This window comes from Manis javanica, chromosome 13, assembly GCF_040802235.1.
Source record: "Manis javanica isolate MJ-LG chromosome 13, MJ_LKY, whole genome shotgun sequence".
Taxonomy (NCBI): Eukaryota; Metazoa; Chordata; class Mammalia; order Pholidota; family Manidae; genus Manis; species Manis javanica.
Window position 1 is genome coordinate 810872 of NC_133168.1, and position 11043 is coordinate 821914.

At 47.6% G+C, this 11043-nt stretch overlaps 1 protein-coding gene across 4 annotated transcripts; it reads right to left on the reverse strand.

Annotated features, from left to right (window-relative positions):
* Positions 1-520: 520 nt before the first annotated feature.
* GTF3C6 (general transcription factor IIIC subunit 6) lies at positions 521-8685 on the reverse strand. 4 transcript variants are annotated; one of them, XM_037012203.2, is made up of 6 exons: positions 7965-8681; positions 7476-7556; positions 7025-7088; positions 6892-6936; positions 3498-3611; positions 521-888 (listed from the first exon to the last, which is right to left on the reverse strand). In XM_037012203.2, the coding sequence occupies exons 1-6, from the start codon at positions 8373-8375 to the stop codon at positions 593-595; spliced, it is 1011 nt and encodes a 336-aa protein (XP_036868098.2). In that variant the 5' UTR covers positions 8376-8681; the 3' UTR covers positions 521-592. The 4 variants fall into 4 exon arrangements, with proteins under 4 accessions (XP_036868098.2, XP_036868100.1, XP_036868101.2 ...); XM_037012205.2 differs by having other exon boundaries at positions 7489-7556; positions 7965-8672; XM_037012206.2 differs by lacking the exon at positions 7965-8681 and adding an exon at positions 7637-7950.
* Between the last annotated feature and the right edge of the window lie 2358 nt (positions 8686-11043).

An 11043-nucleotide genomic window follows, 5' to 3' on the forward strand; every position in this document is an offset into this window, starting at 1 on the left:
GCAGCGGAGATTCAAAGAGGGAGGGACTCGATCGTCACCGGCTTCAGGGAGAAAGGATGGGCCCAGGAAAGCAGGCGGCCTCTGAAAGCTGGGAATGGCTGCAGCTGACAGCGAGGGCGCCTTGATCCTTCAACCCCAAAACTGCACTCTGCCAACAGCCTGAGCACAGGAACAGAGAACACCCCTTCCGACCTCTGGAGAAAGAAGCCCAGCCAACACCTTGACTTTAGCCCTGGCGACACCCATGTTGGAGAGCAGACCTACAAAACTGTAAGACATACACTGTGACCTTTGAAGCCACAAGTCTGTGTTAATTTGTGATGGCTGCAACAGAAAACACGTACACTTACCTTAGTAAAACCTCCAATCTAAAGATCACAGAATCCTTATCATCATTTAAACCTCACTGCCAAGAATTCATTTCCTACCTGCTCCTTAATTATTCTGGTATATTAAGCTGTGCTATTATTGAAAATATGTGCCAAATATGTGAGCCAACAAAAATAATAAGATAGTGAACTGAAAGCCACATAGCCAATTATTTTATGTAAAAACTGTAAAAAGTTCACGACTACTTCTCATGGGAAATATTTCACCTAGGAGTGATTTCAACGGCAGAATCCTGAGAGTCCATAAAAACAGAACCTTCTGTCCCAGAAGTGGTATCAGGAGCCCCAGAGCCCTCCATGTCCAGGTCTGGAGGTTTCTCCTGTTCATCACTCAGGTCTGAATTTTCTTTCATTTGGGTCTCTTGCTCTTCCAACTCCAAAGGTTTATCTGGGGCTGAAGCTACACCTTCTTCATCTTCATTTTCATGCAGAAAACTACAGATCATGTTGGGTCTATAGGAGAAATCATTGCCCTTGATTTGCAGCCATTCCACACCACCTAATGGGGGAGGGAGAGGGGTAGTAAGAAAAACCAAGGAAGAAACATGAAAAGAGAACTTCAGTTATTTAAGTATATTTTTCTTCAGTTTAAATCTTCATCCTATGAATACAAGTCAAAATGAAACCCCAACACGAACATGGTGCCCGTGACACTGACGGTCACTCCACTTCCATCTCACACGGAGACCCTGGAATGCCTCCAGAGGATGCAGCATCAAAATCACTAATAGGCATGAACTCAGTCACTATTCCAGGCCCTTTTCCCAGAGTCCCAGCGTGCACCTCGTTCTGGGGATGCCCTGAGCGCCCGTGCCACCTCGCGCCTGCGGGCAGAGACCTTTCCCGCCTCCCTACAGGTCTGCCTTTGCGCGCTCAGCCCCCGCAGTCCAGTGGGAGACGGGGCTCTATCGCCTGCCAAGCCGGTGCCTCCAAGTCCTGTGCAGTCAGAGCGCCCACCTGTGAGGTAAGACACCTGTCCAAAAAGCACCTGGAAAAAATTTCATTCCTTCCCACATTCATAGTCAGTGAGCCCCAGAATCAAGAACTGCTCCAATGTTAGTCATTTTTCCTTTTATCCTCATGACCCTCTCAGCCAAATACTTTCCACGGGTCCTCGTTCATCTCTACAGCAAGCACAAGCTGTCTGTGCGTCTTCCAAAGCCCACCAGCGACCTCTAAGGTGCCCGCAGCTGTCTGGCAGCCCCATTCACGCGTCTGCTCCTGCTCCCCACCATGAACTAATGCTTCTGCAGCTGCCTGGCAACTGCTGACCCCACGTTGTCTCACGTCACTACTACAAAGTCTCCCTCTACCTAAACTGATTAGTCCTTTTCCCTCCAGCCCAGCTTCAACTACTGACTTTCGTATATTTTCCTGCAATAGCGTCATTCTACTAGCCGTCAGGTCCAAACCCTTGACCTGCTCTGCTATTTAGCATAATATTTGGCACATAACAGAATGTAAATGAATTGAATGAAATGGGTATTGACTCATATTCACCCTGTTTCAACATAACTGACTTTAGAGTGCAAGTCCCCAGAAGGTAAGGACCAGATCTCCCGTCTGTTCCCTTCCACCTTCAGCAGACCGGCGTGCTTGGTACCCAGCCTCCAAGACAGTCCCCAACACGCCTCACCTTCCTGGTCCTCATGCCCCTGCGCTGTCCCTTCCTGCCCTGAATAGATACTGCAGAAGTGACAGACCGTGACAGCTCAGGCTGGTTCACAAGACAGTGTCCTCTACCTCGTTCTCACGGGCCGCCTGGTGGGGAGAAGCCAGCAGCCACGTCGGGAGGGCCGTCCAACAGTGCTCTGGAAGGCCAGGGACTGAGGCCTCCTGTGAACAGCCAGCACCATGCATGCTCACCGTGTGAGCGAGCCGTCTTACAATCGATTTTCCAGCCTCCTTGAGCCTGCAGATGACGGGAGCCCAGCCCACATACTGACTGCACCCTGAGACCCTGAGCCAGAAGCACCTCGGTGAGCGCTCCCAAATTCTTGGTTCACAGGAACTGTGAGAGAGTGGTTTTTTGTTGTTTAAGCTATTACATTTAGGGGTAATTTTATAGGCAGCAGTAGATAACCAGTATAGCCTTGAATACTTGGTTACAACTTTATTTGATTAAACAAAATATCCAAAGACCTTTTAGGTTACTAAAGCCTATAGGAGAGGATGTTCTACAGCTTCATTTAGAAAGGTTCTGATGAACAGCTAAGCTCCGATCTGCATCTGCTTCTCAAGGTCACCCTAGAACTTCAAGTACCTCCTTCTTCCTAGTATTTTCACAGAGGCCCTAAAGGGATATTTGGAGGATATATGTGACAAGAACAGAACTGTTACGTAGTTTTGTGTATTTGGTACAATTGCCATATGATTCATGGACCTTCCAATGTTTATGCCTTAAAATACAATAAACCAAGCCATGACTGTTCCTCAGTAGAGTCGTATTTACTAGAGTTTCAAATATGTCTCTGAGTGATGGGCTATTAACCATCGCGTGATCACCTTTCACCTTCACGACCACTTGCCCGCCGTGGGTGCAGCAGACAGCGGTCTACAGTCTCTACTCTGGGATGACTGGCAACTGGAGAGGCTAAATGGACGCTAAGTAAGAACTCGACCCTGGACGAACGACTGCGGCCCCTAGTCCCTCCTGGAGCCCAAGCCGGCTTCTTCCAGCAGGGAGCGTCTGGGGTAAGAATGCTGCAGTCGCCACACGCTTCTCCATCTTCTGGGGCTAATCTTGGGGATTCAGAACTGCAATCATCCTACCTTCTCCATTTACAAAGAAGTTTTAATTAAAAAGAGATGGACAGACACTGCTCAATTCCCTAAGGGCTGGAAAGGATATGTCAAGTTTCTTGACAAACTCCTTGCAACTGTTCCCACACAGAGGGGACAGAGGATTCTTTTGTGTCTCTGTGCCCTCTGCTCTCTTAGATCAACTGAATTTTAAGTCTATGGCATTTTTCATGACAATTTCAATTGTAACACATTTAGCATATTACACATACTTAACACTACAAAGTACAAAGAATGTCCTGGCAGCGATGGGTCAGTCAAAGCCAGTATTAAATGACCTGTTTTCAGAGAACCAGGGGAACTAACCTATGTTTTCTTCTCCTTCCTTCTTTTCTGTCAGAAGAGTTCTGGTCATGCTGAGCTTCTTCATCGTGTGGCATCGATACTTCAGCGCCGTCTTATTACTGCCTTCCGTGTCCACTGGAACATGAAATACATTCCGTCACTGACACCGCTTGGCGCAATCAAAACAGTCCTATTCAGCTTCAATAATTCCATTTAGGGACTTCGACTGAACCACTTCTTGTCAAGACAGGGTAGTAAGTTCAAGATTTAACTTACCCCTAATACAGAGAAAATGAAAGATAAAATATAAAATAACTGAAGGCACAACTTGACTCAAAAACAGCATCTCCTGCCCAAAGCAATCTACAGATTCAATGCAACCCCCATCAAAGTACCAACAGCATTCTTCAATGTACTAGAACAAATAGTTCTAATATTCATATGGAACCACAAAAGACCTTGAATAGCCAAAGCAATCCTGGGAAAGAAGAACAAAGCTGGGGGGGATTATGCTACCCAACTTCAAGCTCTACTACAAAGCTACAGTGATCAAAACAATTTGGTACTGGCACAGGAACAGAACCACAGATCAAAGGAAAAGAATAGAGAGCCCATATATATATGATCCCACACATGTATCCCACACAGATAAACCCACACATACATGATCAATTAATATACAATAAAGGAGCCATGAATATACAAGGGGGAAAAGACAGCCTCTTCAACAACTGGTGTTGGCAAAACCGGACAGCTACAAATAAGAGGTTGAAACTGGATTACTATCTTAACTATATACACAAAAGCAAACTCAAAATGGACCAAAGACCTGAATGTAAGACATGAAACCATAAAACTCTTGGAAGAAAACAGGCAAAAATCTCTTGAATATAAGCATGAGCAATTTTTCTCTGGACACATCTCCCTGGGCAAGGGAAACAAAATAAAAAATGAATAAGTGGGACTACATCAAACTAAAAAGCTTCTGTACAGCAAAGGACACCATCAGCAGAACAAAAAGGCATCCTACAGTATGTATGGCAGAATATATTTGTAAACGACTTATCTGATAAGGGGTTAACATCCAAAATATATAAAGAACTCACATGCCTCAATACCCAAAACACAAACCTGATCTAAAAATGGGCAGAGGATCTGAACAGACACTTCTTCAAAGAAGAAATTCAGATGGCCAACAGTCACATGAAAAGATGCTCCACATCACTAATTATCAGGAAAATACAAATTAAAACCACAATGAACTATCACCTCACACCAGATAGGATGGAAAATATCAAAAATACAAGGAACAACAAATGCTGCTGAGGATGTGGAGAAAGGGAAACCTTCCTCCTAAACTGTTGGTGGGACTGGGAATTAATGCAACTGCTGTGGAAAGCAGTGTGGAGGTTCCTCAAAAAACTAAAAATAGAAATACCATTTGACCCAGTAACTCCTCTCTTAGGAATTTACCCAAAGAAAACAAAACCCCAGATTCGAAAAGATATACACACCCCTATGTTGAATGACGCATTATTTACAACAGCCAAGAAATGGAAGCAACCTAAGTGTTCCATCAGTGGATGAATAGATAAAGAAGATGTGGTACATATACACAATGGAATACTATTCAGCCATAAGAAGAAAACAGATCCTACCATTTGCAACAACATGGGTGGAGCTGGAGGGTATTATGCTCAGTGAAATAAGCCAGGCAGAGAAAGACAAATACCATATGATTTCACTTATTTTTGGAATATAAATACAAAGCAAAACAAGAGGAAGAAAACAGCAGTGGACTCAGAGACACTTAGAAGGGACTGATGGTCACCACAGGAAGGTGTCGGGGCGGGAGTCTGGGTAGGGTGAGGGGGATAAAGGGGCACGAAATTTCCCCATCACAGTGTAGGTTGGTCACAGGGATGGTGGTACAGCATGAAGAGTAGCCAGTGATTCTGTAACATCTTCCTATGTTGGCAAATAGTAGCTGTACTAGTGGGGGTGAGGATTTAATATGGGGAACTGGTGAACCTCTGTGTGGTATGCTTGAAACCAATGTAAGATTATGTATCAACGATACTTAAAAAAAAACCACTTAAATAAATTTTGATATAGGCCTAAAAAAAAAAAGAGAGAAAGAGGAAGAAAAATATCCAAGGGACAGAAACACAAAGCTCTGAATGAGAAAAGAGGCTATGGGCCTGTTAGGCTGCAAGGCCTGAAGCAGCGAAGTGGGGCCAGGCGTTTGGCGCACACTATGATGAGGTCTCAGATTCTCCCACTCAGAACGAAGGACCAAAGTCAGACTTACTACTTGAAGCCAGAGACTAGAGTGAGGACATTCCCAATCAGCCCAAAGAAAGTGGAGGATAAAAACTGCTGCCAACCTACTGCCTGGGGTCGCGGTTTTTTATAAAACTACGGGCACAGGCAGGAGGGAGGGGGCCCTGAGCCACGGATGTGAAGCCCACTGAAACCTTCCATACATGCTGCTGTGCATGGAACTACACTATCCTTTAGAAAGCAACACAATGATCTCTGTTAAGTTGAACCACACGAAACTGTCCATATTCAATCCAAACTGGTAATTTCATTTGGCTGAACCTAACATACACACTCATCAATCTGGCAATTCTATTTCTGTTTCCCTCAGAGACATTTTTATGTACATGCACAAAGAGACATAAAAGCATTCACAGCAGCTTTTGTTGGTCAATAAGCATTTAATAAAAATGTGGGCTCTGGAGCAGACCGCCGGGGTCACACGCCACGCTGCCTCTCCCTCTCACTGCATGTACGGCCCTGGGGACGCTACTTACCTCTGTGCTTCAGTTTCCGCAAACACACAATGAAAAAAACAACGGTACCTGCCTCACAGACTTGTGGTGAGGATTAAATGAGTCAACACAGGTAGCATTTACAACAGTGCATGATGTACAGAAGGCACTCAATATTAATTTTCATATTTACTATTAATTATTGGTAAAAATGGAAGCAACCAACATGTCCATTCACTGGAGAATCAGTTACAGGACAGTCACAAATGGAATAGTAAGAATAGGATAAAACAGACATTGACCAATAAGTATTTCTCAAAAACTTATCTCTTAATTGAAAAAAGACTTCCATCATTTGAAAATAAACAACTCTATTTCTTGTTAGTGGATACATACATATGTAATATGAAATCTGTGTTAAGAAAAGAAAAACACCAAATTCAAGTGCATGATTACTTCTGTCAGAAGGAAGGCAATAGGTTAAACATACACATGGGCTTCAAAGGTACCTGGAATATTTCTTGACTATCTGGCAGAGTGGTAGGATTTGCTACACCTAGAGAATGGGTCCACGAGGTGTTTGATTTTAATATTCACTGTATACAGCATGTTTGAACTCTCTCATAGCAATCACTTACCATGTTCAACATTTTCTTCAAATATAACACAGGTCCCAAGAGTGTCTGCAGAAAAATTTGAAAGCAGTTTGAGAAATGAGAGCTACTTTCCCTGCCAGTCACGTAAAGGGAGTCTCATCCGCCCGCATCCTACCTTCATACTCCCCGGCAAAGACATAGCTGTCCACCTGCAGGATGGGCCTCGCGGTGTCGATTCCCTACAACAGAACAGCGGGTCGTAAAACACCCGCCCTGGGGACGCCGCGGGGTGGCGGGAAGGGGTGACGGCGACCCAAGGACAGGGACTTCCAGTGAAGTCCCGGGCGCCTGGTGCGGCCCGGTGGCACCCGGTGGCAATGCTGCTCTGCGCGCCGGGAAGGCGCTCAGGAATCCGCAGAGCGGTTCGCACACACGCGGAACTGCGGCCGCGCGGGGACGGACGCCCACCGGGGGCCTGACTTCCGAGCCAGGCGCCTCCGGGGCGGGGGCAGGATCGGCGGACGGGCCCCGGGCGCCGCGCACGAGCTCGGGCGGCCTCCGCGGGCCCTGCCGGCGACAGGGAGCCGCGGGCCTCCCCGCCCGGAGCCGCCCCGCCCGGGACCCACCAGGATCTTGCACCTGCCGTCGCACTTGGAGAGGAAGTCGGAGTCGATGATGCCCGACAGCTCCACGAGCACCAGCTGCTCCTGCGGAGGACGGGCGGTCAGCGCGCCCGCCGCCCCTCCCCACCCCGCCCCGGCCCGCCCGACCGGCCCGCGCCTCCTGCCTCCTCGGCCTCGCCCGCCTCGCCCTCGCCCGCGCCCCGCTCCGCAGCCGCCGCGCTCCCGCCCCGCGCCGGGCTCCCCGGGCCGCCGGCCTCGCCCGCCGGCGCCGCCATCTTGAGTGCGGGCAGCTGTCCGCCGGCGCCGCTCTTGCCAGGACGCGAGATGGCGGCTGCCGCGCTCGGGCCCATCCGCGGCCCGGCCCCGAGGGCGGAAGGCGGAGAGGCTGGCGGCGGGGAGCCGACGGGGAAGGCGCGAGGAGGGCGGGAGGCGAGGCCGGGGCCCCGGCGGGATCCCCCCGCGCAGCCGCCACCCCGGCCGCGGGCAGCTCACCAGCAGCAGCCGCCGAGGGCGCCCACGCCGGGGCCGGAAGCGGGCCGTCCTGGCCTTTGAACCCGTGACGCCTGTATTGGGCGCCTCGCGGACCCGGCGGCGTCTCCAGGGGGTTGAGGTGCCGGCAGCCGCGGGGCGGGCGCGGCCCGCGGGCTCGGTCAGTGGCCGCCCGGCGGACGGACCGTGTGCCGTCCGTGGCCCCCTTCCCCCGGAAACGCCCGGGTTCGGCGCTTGCGGACATGACCCAGAGGCGGGCAAAGGGCCCCAGCCGGCTGGCCGGGCGGCCGGGGGTGGGCCTGCGGGAGCGCGCGGGCGCGCGGCGAGGCCTGGGGCACGGAGGCTGTTGTGAGCGTTACAGGAGATAATGCACCCAAAACACATACGGCCCAGTATTCGGCGCATGTTAAGCATTTAATGTGAATTTAATCTGTTGGTAACAATATAAAATATTTTAGAGTATGACTTTCTATAAACATTTTCATATATATCCAACTTCTTCCCACATACACACTTTTACAAAAATGTTTTCAAGTTGTATGTTTTTAATTTGCTTTTTTGACTATACAGAGTATCACGGATGGTTTTCAATGTTTTCCATGGTGAATATAGATCAAATTCATAATTCTTAGTAACTACATAGTATTTATTATGTAATATAATGATGTTGTGCAACATTGATAAACACTTCAATAAACTTTCTTACCCAGTGGCCCCATTAAATGAATAGGATTTCATAGCTTAAAAAAAGTGGAGCGCTCAACCTGTTAGAAGTTGAAAATTTGAATTCTAGCTCTGAAACATACACTTTCTCGACCTCAACGTTCTTATTTATTAAATGAGGATAAAAACATTTATACTTACTGTATATTTTTTTGTTTGAAAATTAGATCAGGCATCTGAAAGTAATTCTAAATCGAAAGAGTATATAAATTGTCAGATTTTCCTGGGGGTAAAAGGAGGGTAAAGGGGCAAAGGGTGATCCAAGCTGAGGGAGCCTCAGGGCAAAGGCTGCAGAATGAAGTGTGCGCGTTGGTCAAGGTCAGTGTGGGAACCCAAGATTTAAATTAACAAGGCTCATACTTCTAGCCAAGTTGTTTACTGTCATTACTGTTCACTGTTTTAAAGTAATTATTTTTATTTATTTTGAATGATCTGCAAAAGGGTGTAGAGTGAAAAGTGAGCCTTTCATACCTGTCCCCAAGCCCCCCTTCCTCTGGTAGCCATTTCACCAATTTCTTATATACCCTTCCAGAGATTTCTATGTATTTACAAAACTGTATGCATACACAAAAATATGTAATTTTAATATTATAGCATATAGACTAGAAAAACATTTCCTTGGGAGAAAAGAAGACATTATAGTATTGGCTTCATGACCTAATGCTCTTGCCCTCTGAAAATTAGCTTAAAGGTTAAAATATCTCTCAGTCAGAAAACAGTAATTTATTGGGCATAATATCCAATCAGCATCAGCTTTGAAAAAGAGGGGAAAAAAGAAGACTTTTTAGGAGGAATTTCTATGGTCTGGCTTGGTGTCCATTCTTAATGGTTCCTACTCTCAATCCTAAAAGAGAATAAGGCCAAGATACCAGCTTTAAAGACAATCTCTGCTTAACAATAGAAGCCAAATGTGGTTTAGGTATATAATGGAATCTTATTTGGCAAGGAAAATAAATGAAGTAAGATACATACTATGACATGGATGAACTTGAAAATACTACGCTAAGATGCCAGGGGCAAAAGACCATATACTGAACGATTCCATTTATATGAAATGTCCATAGTTGGCAAACCTATAAAGAGAGGAAGTAGATTAGTGGTTGCCAGGGCCTGGGGCAAAGATGAGGAATGACCACTACTGTTTGTGGGTTTCTTTTCGGGGCAATGAAAATGTATGAAAACCACTGAATTGTATACTTTAAAATAGCAAATTGATGGCATGTGAGTTATTAAGCCATAATTAAACAACAACAGACGCAGCTACAGTTTTAAACTGAATAGGGAAGAGGAATTGCTTGGGTGATAAAGGAAACATCTTCGAAGGTCGCCTCAGGACCAGATGCCATGGCAGCTGCGTGGCAGAAGTATAATTGGGTCCTGGGCTCAAAAGGATGGCGTAAGGACCCATGTCTGAGAGGGGAAGTTGGGCTGGTCACGTGTCATTAGCCTGTTTCAACGGAACCGGGGTTAGGCCACTCCGGACGGTCTCAGGAGGTAATTATCATTATGGGTGATGTTCAAAATATTTAACAACGAGTAGGGCACAGCGCTCAGCCATCCCATAGGAGGGTGATGGGCCAGGAGGGTGATGGGGAGGCCGAACCTCCATTTTGCACCTTAGGAAGCTGACTTAGAAGATTAGGAGACTTAACAGGTGAAGGAGGGAAACAGAATGTTCTGCCCCTTGGTCTGGGCACTGGCCGCGTGAGTGTCCACAAAGTGAAGTCCATCGGGCTCTGCTCCAACGTTTGTGCACTTTACTGGATATGCCTCAGTTAAAAAAAAGAAAAGAAAATTAGGCAACTTGCTCATCTGACATATTCTTCTACTTTGATGTCTTTTCTGGTAGCAGGAGAGTCTGAACAGAGACCGTAGAATCACCAACACATGCGTCAGGCTAGCGAGGCTCCGAGGGACGAGATGGAGCGCCCGGACCTGACAGCTGAGAGGGAGACAAAGACCTGGGGGCCCGCACGTGATGAAACCGGCCAGCCACCCGACCGTGCGGCAGGACGGGAGGGCTCGGGTCCGACGCCCTGGCCTGGGCGCGTGTCAGTGCTGTGCCTCCGCCCTTTTGCTTTGTCCTTTGTTGTGTTTCCGGATATGTGAATCACAGCCACAGACGTGGATATGTAAGAAAAATCATGCTTCTTTATTTTCCTTAAGTCGAATTGAACTTGCTCGACTGAGCCCCTGTCACATCAGGGTGGCAGGAAAATGTAGTCTGTCTGTTCCCCCCCTTTGCATCCCCAGGTCGCGCAGTGTTGGGGGAGACCTCTCCAGCCCTCAGCCCACACTGGTAACGGCCGAGAAGGGGCATGGCTGAAGCCGCGCCGATGCTTCAAGTGCAGGGTGTCTG